This window comes from Vanacampus margaritifer, chromosome 20 (genome assembly GCF_051991255.1).
Source record: "Vanacampus margaritifer isolate UIUO_Vmar chromosome 20, RoL_Vmar_1.0, whole genome shotgun sequence".
Classification (NCBI taxonomy): domain Eukaryota; kingdom Metazoa; phylum Chordata; class Actinopteri; order Syngnathiformes; family Syngnathidae; genus Vanacampus; species Vanacampus margaritifer.
Window position 1 is genome coordinate 5,594,592 of NC_135451.1, and position 22,045 is coordinate 5,616,636.

General features: G+C 39.5%; 2 protein-coding genes across 5 annotated transcripts in view; one reads left to right on the plus strand and one right to left on the minus strand.

Annotated features, from left to right (window-relative positions):
- The first annotated feature begins 513 nt into the window (after nt 1-513).
- prlh2 (prolactin releasing hormone 2) lies at nt 514-3,618 on the plus strand. The gene is made up of 3 exons (XM_077554872.1): nt 514-557; nt 1,148-1,329; nt 3,383-3,618. Exons 2-3 carry the CDS (start codon nt 1,170-1,172, stop codon nt 3,586-3,588), a joined length of 366 nt encoding a protein of 121 aa, XP_077410998.1. The 5' UTR covers nt 514-557; nt 1,148-1,169; the 3' UTR covers nt 3,589-3,618.
- A 145-nt stretch (nt 3,619-3,763) lies between these two features.
- The window catches only part of myripb (myosin VIIA and Rab interacting protein b), an 82,846-nt gene continuing 64,564 nt past the window's right edge, over nt 3,764-22,045 (minus strand). The window contains exons 5-18 of one of the 4 annotated variants that reach the window (XM_077554748.1): nt 21,189-21,272; nt 19,392-19,489; nt 19,166-19,246; nt 18,734-18,895; nt 17,005-17,173; nt 15,338-15,864; nt 14,578-14,712; nt 13,283-13,996; nt 12,997-13,059; nt 9,038-9,226; nt 8,796-8,957; nt 8,442-8,537; nt 8,306-8,366; nt 3,764-6,874 (exon numbers count right to left, since the gene is read on the minus strand). In XM_077554748.1, coding sequence (XP_077410874.1) covers nt 6,831-6,874; nt 8,306-8,366; nt 8,442-8,537; nt 8,796-8,957; nt 9,038-9,226; nt 12,997-13,059; nt 13,283-13,996; nt 14,578-14,712; nt 15,338-15,864; nt 17,005-17,173; nt 18,734-18,895; nt 19,166-19,246; nt 19,392-19,489; nt 21,189-21,272 — 2,585 coding nt within the window. In that variant the 3' untranslated portion in view covers nt 3,764-6,830. Of the gene's footprint in view, nt 6,875-8,305; nt 8,367-8,441; nt 8,538-8,795; nt 8,958-9,037; nt 9,230-12,996; nt 13,060-13,282; nt 13,997-14,577; nt 14,713-15,337; nt 15,865-17,004; nt 17,174-18,733; nt 18,896-19,165; nt 19,247-19,391; nt 19,490-21,188; nt 21,273-22,045 lie in introns of all 4 variants that reach the window. The other 3 variants (XM_077554747.1, XM_077554750.1, XM_077554749.1) reach the window with 3 other exon arrangements.

Below are 22,045 nucleotides of genomic sequence, written 5' to 3' on the forward strand. Positions count from 1 at the left end.
TTTTTTTCAACATGCATGACGACTGATTTGGGTATTGTAAGCCTTCACATGGCCAAAGGTGTTTTGGTTAAAAAAATTGACTACAAGCAATTTCCGTTCACACTCCGATCAGAACACCGATCAGAACACCGATTGTGTCCTGCCTTGCCCCTTAGCAATCAAAAAGATTGATGAAAGGTCCATGAAAAAGACGCCCACAGCAGTTGTGGATCACAGTCTGACAGAGATGTACTTGAAGGAGCTGGGTTTCCCCATGTTGACTAATTTAAAGTTGTCTTCACGTCATCAACTTGCTGATGGACGCCTCTGCTGCGTGACAGACGGCAAGACAGCTCGAAAAGGACATGTCCATTTGCAAAGGGCTTCCAGGAGTGGGAAGGTAAGGGCATGGGGAGGGGGGTGGGGGAGACGTGTCCTCTGCGTGCGTGCGCGTGTTTATTCATCACCCCACAGGCACATGAGAAGCACAGATATATAAGATGCAACACACCTGCTTATGGTAGCTCAAACAACGACAGACCTCGCCAGTTGACCTCAGCCTCTTACCAAAGTTTAGGGTAAGCTTTTGTTTTTATTTCACTTTTAAATAATTTAAAAAAAAGATTAAAAAAAATAATATTGTTATATAATCTACTGAGCTTTATGAGAGAATTTACATCATGTTTTGTATTTGATTTACTGTTTTATTTCCACAGCTTGAATTTATTTTATTTTTTTTAATTCATTCTCACCCTTATTTTTAACGATCGGTAGGTATTATTGAAAGGATGTTAGCATGAAATCTTGATAAGAAAATGACTTATTGTGTATTATGGTAAATCAATGTTTAAAAAAACCCCACATTTCTCTAATAGTATTGTAATCACTTTATCAATTTGATAACCAATTTTAAACTGGATATGTCCAAAATGTGTCATTATGGAAAATCAGTATTAATTCAGATTTGCCCTTGAAATTATCAGCCAACATCTTCCAGCTGTGTTATACTGTTATACTTATACTGTTTACCAAGTTTGGTTCCCTTGGAACATTTTACATTTTAAATTATGTGGTGTCAAGTGCATGATTAAATCAGTAGACCTTCTCCCCACCTGTTTGAGCATGTGAGGTGTGTGTATAAAGTGACTGACCAGCCCCTTTCTTGCAGTGCCTTCGACTGACTCCTCAGCATGTTGCCCGGGAAGGTGAGCAACGTCCAGGTGAGGCGCGGGCTGCCAGCATCTCTGGCTCTTTGCCTCCTCGTCCTGCTCCTCCTGTTCTCCTCCTGCAGCGCGCACAGCACCACAGTGGAGCACGACTTCCACATTGTGCACAACGTGGACAACAGAAGTAAGTGGAAGTTGAATTTCATGTATTTGTTTAATAGCATTTGCTAAATAGAAAAGGTAGTTTATTTACATATTTTAATGACATATAAAGTAGTTTAATAATAAGGATTATAATCGACTGAAACACACTAAAATGTGTATTAAATATTATTTATTAATTTAAATGTTTTATTTATTAAATTTAGACTTTAATTTTAATTCTAATAGATTATTTTTATATATTTAATTTAATTTTATTTATAATTTTAATAAGATAAAGTAGTTTAATAATGCTTATAATCCACTGTTTTATTATTTGTTAATTGTATTTTTTTTTTTATTACATTTAGAATGTAATTAATTATGGGACTGCTGCGGAGCAAAGCATTAGCGGAGCTACTGCTTACGAAGCAAAGCAGGCACATATTACTATCCTAGAAAAGCGGCTTTATTATTATTATTATTGTTGTTTATTATTATTCCTTGGATTTTACCGCAAAAATGCGGCCCGTACCGTTGAACGCACTGGCACAAATGAGGTATCAAAAGATGCGGCTCAATCTGACTCGCTGCGGCGTGACTTTTCTTGGAAGTTTTCATGGCGACGTAATTTCCCCAAATTCCCGAAAAAAGTCCCATTGGAATGAATGGAGAAAGGAAAAAAAGTCCACAAATCAACAATCTTTTTCCAAATGATATGATTTTTAGTTCATATTGTTGCAATTTTTCCCATCTTTAGCTCAGTGTCGATTTTTTTTTAAGGGATGTAAGCGCTCCCTCTTGTGCGAGTTCGAAGAGAGTGACCAAAATGGAGAAAAAAAGGCTTTTAACATTGGTGTGTATTGCGTCTGCCAGAGTGGAGCAATCAACGTCAGAGTGAGGAGAGAAAAAAAATGATTTAGAAAAATCATTTTCACTTCAACTGCCACAATCTTTGCTCATTAAACATCAAATTCGGATATTTTGTTTGGCAACGGTGTCATTTAGTACCTTTTATTTCACTTCAAGCGAGGAGAAGTCACACTTTTCCGTCCATTCAACCCCATGTTATTTTGGTTGCCTTTTCCTCCTCATTTTTTTTAAAATCCCAAGTTTTCAACCTGCTCTAATTAGGTTATTTTTCATCCCATAGAAAAAATGAGAACATGCTCGCGTTCCCCAAACCCTTGCCGTTCTAAAGAGTTATTTCTGGAATCTGCATCTTGAACAGTTAAGTCGCGAGAGACTTTTGTTCGAATTGTGCGCTTTTTCATACAACTCAGTTGAATGTGTGTGCGTGATGTGTCCAACAAGTTAAAGTCAAATGTGTGTGCGTGAATGCACGTTTCTTAAAGCGACAGTAAGGAACTTTTAGTTTAGGTTGATTATGGTTAACTTCCACATTTCTTGACCCATTCCAATCGTTCTAATTTTAAACTGTTCAGCTCATTTCCAATTTAAAAATAAAAAAATCACAAATAAAAACACATTATTTTTTTGTTTTTAAATGTAATGGAATGCACTGCTATTTAAATAATGTTTTTTTTTAGCTATACTGCCTGGTCTTTCATCTCTGCATAGCAACTGCCTCAGCCAATCAGGGCTGCCTGTCATCTCTCTCACTGTTGAGTTCAATTCACTCCCTTTTTTTTCTATGTGTACTCAAGGCTTGACCTATGTACCACTACTACTATTGCAAATACTATTACTACTACTACTACCTTGGACATATGATTAGGTACGCCCAGGATTCTTGTCCCCCCGCCCCATCCAGGGCACCGGCCATCTTGGCCAATTGATTAGGTACGCCCAAGATTCTCACCACTCCGCCCACCCAGGGCAACAACCATCTGAGCCAATTGATTAGGTACGCCCAGGATTCTTGCCACTCCGCCCACCCAGGGCGGCGGCCATCTTGGTCAATTGATTAGGTACGCCCAGGATTCTTGCCCCCTTGCTTTAAACTTTGATACTGAAAATGACTTTGAATCACTTTTTGAATTTCACAATGAGTTTAATGTAAAATGACCCTCCCGTAACGCTGCTCTTCATTATATGATATTCGTAATCATATGTTGCACCTGCTTGTCATCCAGGTCCAGAGATTGACCCCTTCTGGTACGTGGGCCGCGGCGTGAGACCCATTGGGCGCTTCGGGAAGCGACAAAGCCACGTTGAGGCGATGGCTGACGTGCGCATGGAGCCGGTTGTCAGGATGCTGGAGATGCTCTTAGACAGTCTGCGGAACAAGGAGAACCTTGGCAAGGTGCTGCATGGAGAGAATGAGGACTGGTTACCATGACAACATGCATCTTTCCCTTGCATCAACCAACAAACTCTGAGGCTTTGCTTTATACAACACTCATTCTGTGTTTCAATTCTACATGGTGATTGTTATTAAAATCAACCTGCGAAAATGTGTTGTGTATATACGGAAATGCTGTTTATATTGATGAATAAATATGATCTTATCCAAAGAGTGTTTCAACTTGCAAATTTAATTTCATTCATTATACATCTTTCTCCAAGTGCCCAGTGGCACACATAGGTGTATTATTTATATATATATACACACTTTTTTTGCATGGTAATATTTTCCCCAACATGGCAAATGGACTGCAACAAACAACAGCACATAAAGTGAATGTGGCACTGTGCACGGTAAACTTCAACCTCGTCAGTCACACTGGAGTTAAACAGGAAGTGATGCTTTACCAATTTCATTATTAACGTTGGATGCAGTTTCCTGTGTGAAGCATCATACTACAATAGTTCAACTATGATTGGGCAATATACACATTTTATATTATATCCATTTTTTCCATACATATACATACTGTATATTAAATTCTGAGATTATTTTTTTTGTTACAAAAATACAGGACGTTGATAATTGGACCCTTGCAGCTGTGCTTCTCATGACATTGTACATCACAAACATGCTTTTATATACTGTATCAACACTCCGAGAATGGCAAAAGATAACAGGATGTGCAAATAAACAAAACATGTAAAGGTTGCAAGGAAGTGTTGCTTTCTTGTTTTTTCAGTCAGGAAAGCAACCTTGCACTCCTGTGGTTTGCTAATGGCTATTATGAGGGGGGGGGGGGTAAAAAAAAAAAAAAAAAAAAAGCAGTATTCTCACATTTAATAAGAATCATGATAATCTCTTTTGTCGTCATCAGTTTTAAATGCAGACATGGACAGAAAGCACTTGGAGTAATGTCGCACAGGAATCACTGAGGATAAAATAAAGCTTTGTCATTTGCCATAATGTGCATAAAAAATGTTCTGTAAGTACAAAAATAAATTGCTTGTAACAAAAATTGTGGTTTCATGACACTGAAAAAAACAGCCCATTAAAATCCATGTGACACAAAAGTTTGGACAGGAAAATATCCGTTGCTCTAACAAAAGGCCACCAAGTTGGAAAGTAAGAGAGAAAATGAGAGCAGGAGAAGAGAATACTGCAGTGAATGGGTGGCTCGTGTTTCACTTTTACACTAAAGATGAATGTCGGACCATCTCCGTTTAATCACTTTTGATTTGAATAATGTCTTTTACGGCTAGCATTTAATTAATCTTGAACATTTCGGTAAAGACCATTTCTCTCATTTGCATTCTAGTAGAACATTAGATGAGAATATATGATATGATGATGCTAGTGAAGATATGACATTAATAGACATTTGGAACTCTTGCTTAGCTTTCAGCACAATGTGGAAACAATACAAAAATATGTATGAATTCAAAAATATATATAAACTAATATGATGGTTCAATAATGCACTAATCGTCACAGGTGTAATTTATTGGCTTCATTCTAAGACAGCTAGCTACTGGCTGGAAATCTCATCTAAAGTTCTACAAGTGTGCAGACTTTTTTTTGGGCTAGATGGCAGGAAAAAGAATGTTGACACTGAGAAGTCAGAAATTTCCAACCTCTGACTTAGAAAAGCGATTTAGAACAACAATCAAAGCTGGAGCAAATCTAAATGTGATGCCACACAATTATAGAGACCTTCGCCAATGCAAATAACTGCTCCACCCATATTTGTGAACCACTATTCTCGGATTCACTTACTCGCAGGTGTTTGTGCTAACCTAATTTGCTGACTAACTCACATATTTGTATTATTTTGCTGCCATCTTGTGGTGTCTTAGTGCCACTGAACAATGTTTAAGTAAGGGGAGGAGCTTCATTTAGACAGGTCAATGAGTGCTTTGAGTCCATTTTGTGGTTCATGCATCTGATAGGTAATGATTAAACCTTTTTAGGGGTGGGCAATCACATCACGGATTTTAACTATTTGTGGCAGGGCTCGGTGCCTATCGCCTGAATAGTGAGACAATACTGCAAAGCAAGGGTGTCCAAACGTCTCCTTTGAGGGTCGCATATAGAAAAATAGAAGGATGCAAGGGCCACTTTGGCATTGTTCGATTCTATTAAACACGCTAAAACCAATTAATCAAGCATTATGTATTAGATTTATTTTAAAACAATTTATTTGTGTGTTATTCTTAGCACCTGTTGAAGATAAGGCAAACAGTTTTGAGATTTTTCATGATTTTGGGGTGGCCCATAGCCAACCAATTAGAATAGATCTGCCCCTGCTCTTAACAGATCTCTACATTCAGAACCAAAGCAGGAGTAATATGATGACCATTTTTAAAACAGTGTTTGCTTGAGGAACTTACAAACAATTTAGACTTTGACAGGCAGCAGAAAGAGGGGGAAATACTTTTTTGCTTCTGAAACGGAAACATCTAAATTGATGAAAATTAAGAAAAGAGACTTTTTATTACTTTTTTAGCTGTAGTTTCTTTGCATATCTAGAAAAGCTCTAAAAGTCTAATTTACGATTTATAGTAAGTGTCAAGTGTGTTGCAACCCGACACTTTTTCCAACACTAGCACCCAATATGTTTGCAGGTCATGTCAATTTTTATTATTTTTTTTATTTTTATTTTTTATTTTTTTACATATCCCGTGGGGCTGCGGGCCACAAATGGCCACCGGGCTGTAGTTTGGACACCACTGCTATAAAATATTAATTCATATATATATTTATATAAGCTTCAAGTTGGATATTTCCTACTTCCCAGCAGTCTGGAATGATCTTAAAACAACAATCCTGAATGGGAATTACAATCATTCATGAAATCTCAAAGGGGGCTTAACAGTTGGATCACGGGTGACATTCCAGCCCCAACTGTAGATAAATCTCTCATAATTATGACTTTATTGTCCATCCTTATCACGGTAGAAATGAAAGTTGTATATTTGTACACAGATTTTTTTTGTAGCTGTTTTAAGGCAGAGACTGTCCACTCATCTTTGCTGTCTGCATCCTGTCAATGTCGTTGAAAGGGCTGAGTGCTTTGTGGGCCGCAACAGGGCAGGTGGAGGCTCCTGTTTGGTGTGGAGCTGGAGGCGGGCGCTGGATCAAGGCACTGGATGAGTGGGGTGGTAGGGGGGCCCTTGTCCACAGGGCTCTGATGTGTGGCCCTGAGGGACTTGTGCTGCTGCTCCTCATCGACATCGCTATGGTTGAAAGATTTCCACCGACTGCTCTGGCTCCATCTTATCTGAAATGTGACAATGCAGAAAAAAAGAGAGGAAGAAACATCATTTACAGATAAGTATCAAAGAATTAGTTAATGAATAAGGTTTTTGTTTAGAAGTTGTGTAAAAATGTAAACAAATCATATCAATCAAACGGTAATCAAAATAACACATGGCGGAGGTAATTAATCTAAAATCAGCCATGTGACTAAGATGTCTTGGTCACTGCTTGTTTCATGCAACTAGCTAAAAAAAACAAATATGAATCAGAGCTGCATATGAGATGATGTTGGTTATTAGAAAAAAAAAACGGGGGAAAAAAGCCATTCAATGGTATTAAAAGGCAACGACGACTTGTTGGTTGATAAAACAGCCTTGGTCTCTTGTTGTGCAAGTTTCCATTTGGATGCTTTACATCTAATGGAGCTTTTCAACTAATTAGTCCACTGGCCAGCAGATGCATTCACTTTTACTTCCATTCAGCAAGCAAGCTTTTGTCTTTGCACAATAAGGGAAATGTGTGATATCAAGCAGAAGTGAATAAAGTGCCTCTCCCCGTCACACACTGATCGAAGATACACATATGAACCCACACATGCATGCACACTCGCACGTATGCACTTAAAAAAAAAATCCCCCTATGATTATGTCTTTTAAACTGAGATAAAGGGCATATTTGTCAATTACAAGATAAGAAAACATTTTTGGAATGATATTTTCTAAAAGATTTTTTACCAAAAATTAGGGATGCTCGATTTTTTTTTCAGACCGATACCAGTGCAATCAACTCTTGAGTAGTCACTGACACAGACACCAAGTATCAACGCTAATATTACTTTTGATACATAAATTTACTCCAAAAACAATGACAGATCATTTTAAAGAAATACCAATTTATCACAATATAGCATTTCCCTTAATATTGCATAAAATTAAATTATTCTTCTAATCTTATTTGTAGTTACTGATTTAAAAAAAACTGCCACAAGAGGGTGTTTCGAGAAACGATACCTGGAAATAAGGCCTAGTATCGGCCCGATAGACGCCTGGTATCGGTACTCGCCCATCCCTATAAATTATTTTTACTAATTATTGGTTGCGCATACCTTAAATAAGAAAGACAAAAAAAGAAAGAAAGAAAAAGAAAGAAAGAAATGTGTGTTACCGTAAAAGGTTTTTTTTTTTTGAATAAAATATTCCAAATTAAATAGAAAATGTACCAAAAAAATGTTTGGGGAATACGTTGTTGCAAATCAAACTCCAGGAGCATGTTACATAATAATACGTAATAATCAAGTAATTGTTTGGAGCCACGTTTAACTTAAAATTGTCCAAATGCTCTGATTTCAGCCTCGACAGTAATTATTCTGATATCAATACCAATACCAATATCTGATTCAAAAAAAAAATAATAGTGACAGCACTATTTGAAACACAAACCACTTTATTGGTACCTTTTAGTGGAGGGGCTGGCAGCTTCCTCCTCTGATGGCGTGACGAGTCCAGGGTTTGTGGCTGCATTGTCAGGAAAACAACAGACGTCATCACGAGACGTATATAGACATACTGTATGGCTTTGTGATTAGATACCTTTGCTGTTGGCTTGAACTTGGAAAAATGATTGCAAACAGTCACATTTAACCCTGCAGTTTTAAGAGCTGATATCCTGGCCTCAATGTTGGATACCTGAAAGTGGACATGAAATGAAAGATACTTGAATAACTTGATGAATGATAACTTGAACTGCGGCTAAGGTATCCTGGTGCCAAGTCAAAATGTGAAGAATCTTATGTTTGAACATGGCATTCATTCAAGACTTCCAATAAGAAAAACACAGCTGGAGTGGAGTGGGCTGTTTCTATTTGGCCTAGTGCTCCGCTAAATGTGGTGAGCAAGAAAGACGCTTATCATTTTATGACTTCCCAATCTCAATCTCCTTCATACCTGCATTTCAGATTGTTGGACCTGAGCAGCAGCAGTAGCCACCTGGTCTTCCAGGAAAGCCAGTTCTGTATCTGTGGTCCCACTGCTGATATTGCGGGCACACTGCTCCAAGTCCCCAAGCGCCCCCTCTAGGCCATACACAGCACCAGCAGCCAGGTAAACCTTCAAGGTGAGAACCAATGAGGTCCAATTAGATTTGGACAAATAACTTCAAGGAGGTGAGACAAAGCATTTAGAGTTACATTCTCCTCCATCTTAGTGAGCCTCTGGTCCAGTTTGCGGGTCTCAGAGTTGTTGGAGATGGTGGTCACGCTTTGAGGTTCTGTGGGCGTGCAGCCATCCCCTCCTGCCTCACTGATCAGCTCCTCGGTGGCGTTCAAAACCTTCAACACCTCTGTGGTGATGCTGCAGAGAGAAGCCGCCGAGTACTTCTGCTTCATTTGAGAAACACATACACAATATCAGCATTTTATTATCAGCTCAGCCACAGGCTATCTACAAAAACACTCAAAATTAAGTTTTCAGGTATAAAGCAAGATCTGGCAGGCTGCACCAGTAGAGCATCTAGTATATATGGTTTACATAATTAACTAATTTGCTCCCCAAAACAAAAGACTCTAATCTTTCTTTTGGTAGGTTCCATGTTTTTATAGCAATAGAACACAATATTCTGTGGGCCTTGCAAAAGTATTTAAAATCCAGTAAAACAGCCGGGAGCAAAGGCGGTTGCTTCAGTAAAAAAGGCTGGGAATGAATGAGTTAACTATATTTATCATTTTATATGTATCTGGGGCTAAAAACTGTAGCAGGCCATAATGCACTAAATGGATCAATTATTGCCAACAACCTCTCCAACACTCACAAGAAAAAAAACTACTATAGTTCTCTGGTGTTCAAACTATCAATATCCACAGGATCCATTTCAGTAAGGACACTGTCATGCTTGATCAAACCCAGAAAAACAAACACCTAACATGAAAGAGAAGGGAGACAGATCTTTTCTCAATATGAAATGAATCACTCGCTGAAGCTTTAATCAGTATATGTATTGATCACTCTCAGCGTGATAAAAGGCACAGCTTGAGCTGCTAAGGTGAAGGGAGGATGCAGAGAAGCACAGACTTAGGTTTCCTAAGTTTAGGAAAAGCATATTTTTTTCTAATGAATGTGATTAGTGTTGATAACCTGCCCTTTATGTACTATGTTAGCTTTGCTCAGCCTGCTTTACTCTTGTATTATTGGCAACTGCAGACCGCCGTCTTTGTAGTTTCAATTTAAGTGCATTGATGTCATCCCTGCAGCGCACTTTCAAGTTAGTCCATTTTAGAGATCTCTCCTTTCTAAGAGGATAAAATCTCTAATCTTTTCAGAAGCCATCCCTTAGATTTCAGGCCAAGTAAGGGTAATTCCAACAAACCTGGTGTACGCTGCTTCATGGTTCCCGCAGGCTGTGAGTTGTTGGCTTGACCGCTGTTTTGACTTCTTTTTTCTTTTTTTATGCTTTTCCACCGTTAACTTTATATTTTGCATGCAGTTCAGTCATTTGTACCCCTTGTTACCTTCTGTAATTTTTGGGCTGATCCTTATGAATACTTAAGCTACTTTTGGAAAAAAAAAAAAAAAACATTATTTATGATTTTGTTGAAGCGCCTGGTGTTAATCAGGGTTCTACATTAAGCCTTTTGGTGGCCCTGTGGGGGTGATTGAATGTGCACAGAATGGGTAAAAAGAGCAAAGAAAATAGACACATTTATTTTTATTAATATTATTTATCTATTTATTCATTTTCATTTTATTTTAAAAATATGAATATTAGCTATTATAAAAGCAACACCGTGCTGATTTCTTCAATTACAAGTGGCGTGGTTAGGCCAGCAGCAGTGAACTACAGTGGCTCGACAAAGCCCGTTAATGTCGGACCTTGCTAATTAATGCAGACCCAAGTGGCTTTAATGGGTGAAAGAGGTAGAAATAATCCATTTTAAAATATGCCCCTGAGTTAAAAAAAAAAGACAAAGACATCGTCATTGATTGATTCCCCCCTTCCCATTACACGCTGAGCAGTCATCACAAGCTGTTGAGTTATAAATATAGAAAACATGATCCATATTACACATATTGTGAGAGACTACTCTCATGTGTGGCCTTGTTATGAGTCTGACAGTGATCACGCAACACCAGCACAGGACGAGTGTACTGTATTTTTAAGATTGTGAGTCATCTATTAGTCCTCCTTTGTACCAATCAATAGCCACAATATTAGGTACAACTGCACAATTTAATGAGACCTTTAGGATTACGGTATTAAAATCGAGATAATAAATAAATCTAAAAGACTAAAAATGATGCACAACAAGAACTTCAAATCTTAAATAGCTAAAGGAAAGTAATAATTCAGAAGTAATCCAAAATCTGAGAATATTTTGTTGTATACCACTATAAACTATCAGCATAATTATGATTTTGGTTTTAAATCAATAGCGCTTTGATTGTGTTAATGAAAAGTGAACATGCATTTATGAATACGATTTTTTATTTGTTTTTACCTGATGTTATTGTTGGACTAAGGAATTTCTGTTCTGTACAATCAATCAATTAATTATTAGATATCGTTAGCTTTGCAAACACAGGCAGTGTTTCCATATCTTTGCAGACTTAAATACAAATTTTAATAAAATAAAGGCATTTAAAAAAAAAAATCGGACTTACATGTCTTGGCAAAACTTAACATTTAGAATATACATTGTTTATAAATATAACAATTACATTTGGGGGACTTCCTGCATTCACACAATCTGGTGGGGCTTTCCTTTAAGCTTGAATCATGCACACTGTATGTCTATCTATCCATCCGTCCATGATTGTACTTTTGAAGCTAAATAACAATTTGTCGACAGCACGCATAGTGCAATAACCCTTAAATATCTTTATCTTCAGCTAACATAAAAAAAGTGACTGTATTAGTCCATCTTGAAAACACGAATCTCTCTCCCTCCTCCATTGTTTTATATGCGAGTAAACACGCAAGTTGTCAACGTGTTAAAAACGTGACATGACGCATAAGTGACGTCACGCTCCCAGACTTGAACGTTAAGTTGAAAGCTCCCCTCAGTGCCTCACTATTCAAGCAGAAGCCATTTGCTGAAATTGCTATGTTGATGATAAAATGGTTCATCTTAAAAAACTTTCAAGGTCACCTCCTTGTCAAATTATTAAGTATCACATTGTAATGTTTTGTGACTATGCCAAGTAACTAGTCTGATTACTTGACTGGGAAAAGTAACGCTTTAGATTAGTCATTACTTTAAATTATGCACATTTTGGAGTAACTCCTTACTGGCATCATTGAAGACAGCATTTGATAGGACTTTTACTGGATATTGTGATAAACTATTGTGAGAATTAATGAAGCAGTCATAATAATATGGTATTTAATTTACTTTTGATAGAAATAATTTGATCATGTTCTTTGAGGAAAATAATGCGCACAACATAGTGGAGAGGCTGCCACATTGTATAGCTTGTGATGGTTATGTTATTTCTTTCAGGTACAGATGAGAACCATAACACTTTGGACCACTCTGTCTCCCCCTCCCCATGTGAACTACAGGACTACATTTGAGGTAAGGCTGAGTCATTGCCGCCTGAAAAAAAAAATCAGTGACGCATAGAGTGAATAATATTCACGTATTTAAGTGTGCCCAGAAAGAGGAATACATATGGTTTATCAAGAAAACTGCATCCGAGCGAGTTTCTTGTTTGACTGTTTGTATTAAAGCAAGTTTGTAATAGCTCCCGAAACGTATTTGTTAAGGGGTTAGTAACTAATGGGCACGGGACACGGCCTTGACATGACATCGGCCCTCAACATGGTGACGAGTATTAAAATTAACAAGCCGAAGACTATAGACACAAAAATGAGAAAATTGGATATCTATCAAGCTTTACAATATATGCTCCGTTTCCCCATCAATACCTCGACCCGCTACTCCGGAGGTATACTTTAAGAGCAACATGCAGCAATATTTTGCTGCTTAATTCTTAAAGTTCATATATGAAGGTCAGGCAGTCTGACCAGTGGAAAGTAATAGTACAAGTGGAAAGTAATAGATTCGTATTGTGCATGTGAACGTAAATGTTAGTGAGTGGATTTGGATCAAAATAAAAGATGCGTTGACATCTTTTCTTCCTGAAATCTCACCTGCTGTAAGAGAGAGGAGAGCATTTGAAGCCTCTGCTCTTGCTCCAAGTCATTGTGTCGCTCCTGACACGCGCGCAAGCACACACAGAAAAGAAAAGCACAAGCGAGCAGTGGAAAAGCAGAATTGAGGACATGAAAAATGGACGCAAAAGAGGGCGGCAGAGAGGCAATTGTTGCATCACATTTGCAGATATGGAATGATGGAAAGGAAAGGTCGGTAAAATGAGGAGGAAAAGAAGACATTTAAAACAGATAGCAAGACAAACAGATACGCAGCATACTGTACCTGGTTGTCAGACAGCAGCCCCTCCTGGGAAGATGGCGTAACAGCAGGCGAGCTGGTCGCACTTTTCCATTCTGTCATCTCCTTCTCCAAATCTCGCCTATGCTGTCTTTTGTTTTTCCTTCTCTCTCCTCTCTTCTGCTCCTTTTCATCTACTGCCTCCTCCAAACTCCCTGCTCGCTTCTCTAACCTCCTCTCCGTCACTCGGCCTTCTCCGCTCAATGTTGGACTTTTGATCAACCTTTCGCTTCTTGTCATCTCTTGACCGTTCACTTGACCGGCTGCTTCACTTGCTTTTTCTCTTAATTTGACACTTGACCTTGGCTTCTCTCTTTCCGTGTCTTTCGGTTTTGGCCTGCCACTTTCTTTCTCCATCTGTTTATGAGCGGGCGAGTCCTCCTCCGACGAGCTGCTCTCTCTGCTGCTGGTGCGGCTTCTGACCAGCTGACTGATTCTGGACCGCAGTTCTTGCTCCAGTGGGTCGCCAGTGCAAGACACGTGTCCCGAGCCGACATGGCGGGGCCCCGGCGGTGAAAGAGGGCTGGTCGGGTCCACTGCATTCGGGGCAACTTTGTCCAAGTCTTGAGACTCGGGTGTGATGGCATCTAATGTGAAGGCATCTGGTGCTGCTGTGCTCATTGGCACTGTGTCAGGTACAGGCTTATCCTCGCTTAAGCTCCTTTTCAGTAGGTCATTGAGAAGAAAACCACTGCTCTCCTTCAGGGGAAAAATATTATCACACAAATTGAACATATTAATGAAATATTCAACAATGCATACTTTTAATGACAACAAAGAAAGTCAGGAGCTGTAACAAAATTGATTGCAAATGATGATATCAAAACTGTTGCATCTGTTTAACCTAAAATTCAAATATATTCTTTGAGTATTCCTAAAACGTGTGCCCACTGCCTTATTAATGGCAGGCGCTCAGTTCAGTATAACCTGCCTCCCACACAAATTCAGCTCGGATAGGCTCAAGCTCACCTAGGACCCTAATGAGGATAAGTGAGATAGAGGATGGATTATGGATGCAGTTCAGACATCTTGCCAGAAGTCAGCTGGGATAGGCTCAGCAAAAAAAATGAATGGAACTGTAGATGTTTTGCGCCTCCCAGTGGCAAATCAAGGTTTCACGATAACATTTAAAATCTCATTGACACTAAAGCAATATCGCAGTGTAAATGTATGTATGCAGTGCTTTATTTATACCTTTGAAAGTTTTGACTTAACAGCATTTCTCAACATTCATGCACAAACCCTGAGGGAGTCATAATTTGAATTTGGTGCCATGTTACCTGAATGGACTGCGAATAGTTCTGGCTCCCGGACCTGCTCTCATTTGATGGCTCTCTCTTGCTTTTGCGCCGCCGCCGTGACCTTCTAACTTGGTCATTTTGCCTTTCTTCTGCCTCGCTGCTGTCCCCCATCACCTGCAAATGTGGATAGGATAAATGAGTTTCTTTACTAGTCAGTATTTAGCTGGTCAAACACTTTTTGTAGTATCTGACCATTTAACTCAATTTGCTGAAATGCCATTTCCAGTTGTGACTGACAAATTTAGAAAGGTATTAAGTGAAGAATTAACTTTTTAACAATATCATTGGTTGTAGATTACAGTGGTATAGAAGTGCACTGCATCACAGATTGTAAATATAGCTAATATTAAGGGTAAACAACACCACTTTTTTTCCCCCTGGACCAATACCAGTACGAATACTTAACTCTTGAGTATTCACAGATTTAGATACAAAGTACTGCAACTACTACATATGATACCTAAAATTTCCCCTAAAAACGACAGATAATTTTAAAGAAACACCTATATATTCCAATATAGCATTTGCCTTAAAATTGCATTAAATTAATGGCAAATCTATACTGTATTCTATTTTTTTTTATTTCTAGTTCCTGATCATAAAACGGCCACAAGAGGGCCCTAACGTAAAAAATACTGATATCTTAAAATAAGGCCTAGTGCGGCCCCTTACCAATTATAATGTCTAGTGGTCAAGGAAGTATTTAAATTCTTCCACCAAAAATAATCTGTGCACACACCTTGGGGTTAAAGTTCACATCCAGAGACCCTGAGAGAAGCGGATATGGAGAGAGGTTTTGGTGTAGGTGTTGTTGGTACAGTGGTTGGTGGTAAGGGTGAAGGTGCGTGTCTGATGGTCCTTTCTTCCAAAGCAGGTTTTGAGGTGGTTTCCGAGCACACGAAGACCGTGCTGATGATGCCTCTGAGTCAGAATTGAGGGTCTCTGTGTTGGTGTACTGCCCAGAGGAAGGTGAGGTCACGGGCAGGTGCTGTGTATATGTCCACTCTGGGTCATGCTGTGAGTCCGTGTAGTAGGTCTCATCGGATAGCTTGCGGCGGAACTGTTGCAGCGCTGCGCCCCAGCTGCCCTGGTCGTCCTCCTCGGAGTCGGAACCCATCTCGTCGTAGGCTGAGACAACGCCGGACTCCTTTTCCAAGACACTGAACACTAGGCTTTTCCGTTTTGTGAGGAGGCTCGGACGAGAAAGCTGAGAGCTGTGAAGAGCGATCCAGTTGCCGTCTGGACTTTGAAGAACTGAGGATGCACCTGGATGTACAAGGCAAAACACGAAGGACGGGTTTCATAACAAATAATAATATCATAATAACAAATCCTTCCAACAGTTGACACTAGCAACAGGGGTGGGGGGTGGGGACTTTAATTCAAATAGAATTGCATGGTAGATTACCAAAATGTTAAAAGGAGGCTAATGTGCTCTCCATTCCCCAAAATACTACAAACTGGTAACATTTAGTTTTTGGCAGTAGTCATGCTAGCAATGTAGCTGCCTTTGTGTGCCACTGTGCATGAGCATTAGTGAGCTGGGACCATTTCTTTAGGCACAGACGCAAGAGGGTGGGAGGGTGAAGTGAGGCTACTTTGGGGTTATTTCAAAGAGGTCAACCCAAACATTTTTTTAATTGACAATAATGTGTTCTATGCAGCCCCACTAGTCTAAATATGGTATTGTGGTTAATAATGCGCGAGTGGAATATGAGTTAAGATGCAAAATCCAACAGATTTGATCAATATCAGAAGGCAGCCATTTTGCCACTTGCTGTCGAGTGAAAAAGACATCGCAGATGCTCAGGTAACAACCAATCACAGCTCAGCTTGAGAAATCAAGTGAACTGTGATTGGTCATTGCCTGAGCAACTGTGATGTCATCTTCAGTCAACAGCAAGTGGCAAAATGGCAGCACCCTGAGATGGATAAAAACAGCTGGATTTTGCTGCATCTTTCATATTCCACAAATGTAATATTAATCAGAATGTCATGTTTAGACTAGTGAGGTCACATGTCATAAAATGTTTAAGGTTGACTTCTCCTTTAAGGTTTTACCTTTGCATAATGCATATTCAAAGATGTATCGAAATTACCATACTAGTGAATATGTTTTTGTTTGTCACAGTTGCTCAAACTAGCGGTGATGAATTCCTTGTGTGTTTTACTAGGCCAATAAAGATGATTCTGATTCTAATCACTTTTTGTTGCCATAACAAAAAAAAAACATTCTGACTTTTAAAAAGACTGAAGTGGCTTATAGAACATGTTGTGTTCCGCTGACAAATGTAAAAAGTGTTCCAAATAATACCGCCACTTATATTTTACACACACATTCAATGACGGCTATAAATCTTGACTATAAACTAAGTTGGTAGGATACGAAAAAATAAACTGTCATACTGGAATTGTCCAGACGGTCGACACTCTTCCAGGTGGGCAGCGACGTAGCCTTGGCCTCTCTCTTCAGAGACGAGTACTCCCGTAGACTGCTGCCTGTACCGACAGCCTCGTCCTGAGAATTTTTTTCGGGAGAGTCGTCACTGGTGAGGGAGAAGGCTGAGCGTGAGCGCTGAAAATACACACACACACACACACATACAAACACAGGTAGAAATGCACATGAAGGACCATTTACTGGGCTACAACGGGAATATAGAAGGCTGAACATTACTCATTTGGAATAAGCACTAAATTATACACCTTTTGCATTCTGTATGCCTGAATTTAGTTGATGTATTAAAGGGAATTCAAAACAATCACTTTAATAGAGGTAACTAATCTCAATACATCCACTAAGAAGTTCTGTACCAGTAAGGAGAAACTCAGTGAGCTTAAAAATTGTCATCAGTAGGTGGCGCTAAAAACAAGCCAATAAAGAGCTAATATTGAAAAGAGAGGCACAATAATTGGAGACGGATGCAATGCTGAGATAACAGTGAGCCTAGACCACAGCATAAGTAACCCAATGCATATTTGCATGCAAGTGTGTCTAATTGAGCGTGTATGAAAGGAAGCTGATAAACAGAGGCCGTCCTGTGGCGGGCTGAGCTGCCGAGGAAGGATCCAAGCGCATTCCACGAGACTTTGATCACGACACAGTAAAACAGCGGGAAACGGAGCGGGGAGGCCCTGGGAGTGCAGCTTTGATGCTTTGCTCGAGCACGGGATGATGACAAATGTCACTGATGACAAAAAGTCCCTGCAGGCAAAGTTGTGAGAATCTAACAAAAGTGTTTATGTGCAACTGGTAAACTGTGTGCTGCATATTTTTATTCATCTGTTTTATTGTTGCTTCAGTCGTTTCATTTTTTTGGGTGAAATGTGATTTAATACATAAAGACAAAATAACAGGTAATAGACACCTGTAGGTTTATTTAGTTTCTCAAGGAATGCCTCCTTTATAAATTACTGAATATTTTATATATTTTGATCAGAAATACCTTTAAACAGTTAATATATTCACAACATTACAATTACACTAATGTAAAATAAAACAATAAAAAATCTGGCGGTGGGGTGGGGGGGGTCGACTTCTGATTGACTCTATAAAGACCTTTTCACACTGCACTTGCACCAATTCATGCTACAACTTGGGCGCACGCCAAGGCCTCAAATGGAAAGATGCTCAATTCAAAAGCGGTGGCGCGTTGACATCAGAAGGCTCAACCGATAGGAGAGGGGCTGGCGGAGTGATTTCAGAGTGCTTACAGAATTAAGTCAACCAGCATCAAAAGCCTCCCTGTTACTTCCTGGTTGAGTGCTATGCAAGCCAACGTCATCCTTGTGCGCTGCCCTGCGGCAACCCCCCCCCCAAAAAAACAAGTGCAGTGTGAAAAGGCCTTTAAGCCCGTATCCTACTGAGAGACGAACGTTTGCAACGCTAATGAATGCTGATTTCACATCAGAGTTCGTTCAAGGTCGCAGCATTTCCCAAACCTTCTCTAAACAGTCTTAATGTTTTTTCTTGTCGCAAGGAAATTTCGAACTAGCTTTTGATTCGCATCCCTATCAAGCTCTCATAAAATCATCCAGACAATTAGTTAACAATGAAGCACACAAATACAGACTTTTTTTTGTTTTGCTTGGGATGCCGGCAGCATGGTGTGCTTGTGTGGAGGCATTCACTAACCGAGAGGCTGGAGGACGCTTTGAGGGGGTCCGAAGATCCTTGTGAAGACGTTTGAGGTTGCGACTGTGAGGCTTGATCACTGGTCTGAATCAAGGACTGAGGCTGAGGCCAGACAAAGTCATACTCTGTCTGCATCTCTGAGCGCTTCCTCCTTTGGATGATCTAGTCAAAACAGTTAAAAAAGAAAAAGAAAAGAAAAAAGGGGGGGGAAAGCATTAACATTTTTTTGTACAACTTTATACTAAGAAGCAGTTACAACAAAAATGCAATGCAAAAGTCTGGGGAGAATTGAATTTTAGGTATTATATTTATAAGTATACTGTACACTGTGAATTTACATTTTAATAGTTAGCCAAGTTTGTGTTTTCTTCTCTACCCACTGAAGAGTGTTCTATTTATAAGCATGAGGAAAGAAAAAACAACTCAAAATACCTTTTGTACAATGGTTGTAGCAAGTTCTTCTATGAGCTCTTCTTTGTGGTCCCGCAAATACCGAGCCTCATTCTGCTTCTCCTATACACACATACAACCCATTAAAAATGCTAGCACGACTTAGCGATCACCAAAACACATAATTGCGGTTATTTTATGCAGAAAAATCAGACTTTCTTCTGATCATTGTGGGACAGACGGGAGGAAGCGAGGTCAAATGTCTCACCAAACTGTCACTGAACTCCTCTGCCTTGGCTATGGCTTCCTCTATGGCTTCCTCAGCAACACGCAATGCGACCGTAAGCGTCTCAGCCATACTATGCCCTGATGTGACACATATGAAGAACACTTAGACCAGTGATCCCCAACCAAATTGCAGTGGCACACTAGTGTGCCGAGAGGGGCACGTGGGAAATGATCCATTTTCACTTAATTGATTAATATCTATCTATCTATGCTAGTGACATATAGTGACAGACAGAACAATTGAATCTTCCAATAACAAAATAACAACTTATAGCTTCTTACGAGTACATTAGATTTGTGTTCAGTAAAAAAATCTCCAGATTACTCACTAAGTACATCTGTGTCATTATGTAATTATCGGTGCCTTGACTCAATAAGGGTTGGAAAACAATGACTGTTTACATAACAGAACAAACAAATATAGGAATGTTCGAAACCACTTTTTTTCAGACCGATATCACTATGGAGTACTCAACTATTCCGTAGTCACTGATACCAAGTACCGATACCACTAGAACAACCCCCCCCGCCCCCCAACCCATTATAAAGACCAGTATACAAATACAGCATTTTTCCTTAAAAGTGCATAGAATTAATGGTAATTTTCTATTCTTCTCATTTGTAGTTCCTGATCGTGAAACGGCCATAAGAGGGCGGCCAATACACAAGGACTTGAACTTGAACTTGAACTAAGGTGGTCCAATACCAAAATCTAGTCTCTGTACTCACCCATCCCTACACAAATATATCATGTTTTTTCTGTGAAAATAAGTGAATATTTTTTTATTGAAAGGCTTAAAGTGTAAAAAAAAAAAAAATATATATATATATATATATATATATATATATATACACATATATAAAACACACAAAAACAGACAACTAATTTCAATTAATGTTGTGATGGGTGGAGCATGGGCCAAAGAAGAGTAGATAATACAAATCCTGACCAAGGTGTAACTGCAACAATCTTTTTCCCCGTTTAAGATTATTTTCAATAATATCTCATTGTTTGGGCGGCACGGTGGCTGACTGGTTAGCACGTCCGCCTCCCAGTGCAGAGGACGTGAGATCGAGTCCGGGCTTCGGCCTTCCTGGGTGGAGTTTGCATGTTCTTCCCATGCTTGCGTGGGTTTTCTCCGGGTACTCCGGTTTCCTCCCACATTCCAAAAACATGCATGGCAGGTTAATTGAACACTCCAAATTGTCCATAGGTGTGATTGTGAGTATGGTTGTTTGTCTCTGTGTGCCCTGCGATTGGCTGGCAACCAGTTCAGGGTGTACCCCGCCTACTGCCCGAAGCCAGCTGGGATAGGCTCCAGCGCCCCCCGCGACCCTTGTGAGGAAAAGCAGTTAAGAAAATGGATGGATCTCATTGTTTGGCTCTGACAAAATTCAGGCATATGATGGATATCTACCAAGTTGTAAAATATGGTCTGAGTCAGTTAAAGACAGTTCTTCCTTGGTTGAGGTAAGTGGTAAAATGGCCGCCCCCCGACATGGATGAAAAGTGATGATTGCTGTTTAACTCATATTCCAATATTAATTACCGTGTTTAGACTAGTGAGGCTGCATAGAACATATTGTCAAGAATATTTTTGGGTTAACTTTCTTTCAAAGGGTATCCCTTTTTTTTCTTCTTGAGCATGTTACACATTGGCATGAGTTAGACAATGTACGCTAAACGTATAAGCTTCACCCTTCATGAAAAGGCAAAAAAAAAGTTTCAATGGTGAAAAAAGAACAGTGGGAAATGTCAATGAGGCCGCGTCCTCACCTTCACTCTGTTTGTAGAAGGAGTCACTGCCACATATGCTGCCATCGTTGTCATTGCCAAAACTTCCCTCGTGGACGCTGCTTTCTGAGGGAAAGAGACGTAGGAGCTGTGAGTCACCCCTCCAATCTGACACCCTGTCACATTAATGCCAACACTGTGATCATATTCAAGTCTGCCTGCTGTGCTGCTGCCGCTGATCCCCTCGTACCCTTTGTATTCTTGTCATCTGAATTCCTCATTTCAGTTATTTTCTTATTTTAACAAAAACCCAATGACAATTCACGTGATGATATATTTTGGCTTCAAAACAAACAGTCACTCAGACTATTCAGGACAGGTCTCTGAAGGAATCTGCTATATTTACGTATAAAACTTTTTGGGGAGACATTCATGTGACCTAAATGCAAATGTGATTACAATTTATTGAAAAATTGTATGAATAATGTTAAAATGGTTCTTATATCATTTTACTTTAAAAACACATTTTCCCTTTGGAGATCATTACCCCTGGGCTGACTCCCATATTATGTAGTTAACATCAATCCAGGTGTATAAATACACAGGATAAATGGGTACACAGTTTCAGAAGCAAACAATCTGAATCTGTCATAGTGAATTATGCGTTTACTATTTCCTCTCACACTCTCAAACCCGAATACAAATTCCAGCAGCCATAATTCAGAGTCATCGTTCCAAACCAAAACCCACACAAGACTCCTCATTCTTGATTGGTCTTCCAGCTGGATTGGCTGTCGTTTCAGTTTGAGAGTCAGATTCTGTTTTGTGGTTTGGGTGTGATTTTGCCTTCATGGAGCCAGACGCACTTAACGGCCTCGGCCATAACAAACTGTCACCCA

Coding starts and splice junctions, on each gene's coding strand:
- prlh2 (XM_077554872.1), top strand. CDS start 1,170: ATGTTGCCCGGGAAGGTGAGCAACGTCCAGGTGAGGCGCGGGCTGCCA. Junction 1,330..3,382: donor GCACAACGTGGACAACAGAA/GTAAGTGGAAGT, acceptor CTTGTCATCCAG/GTCCAGAGATTGACCCCTTC.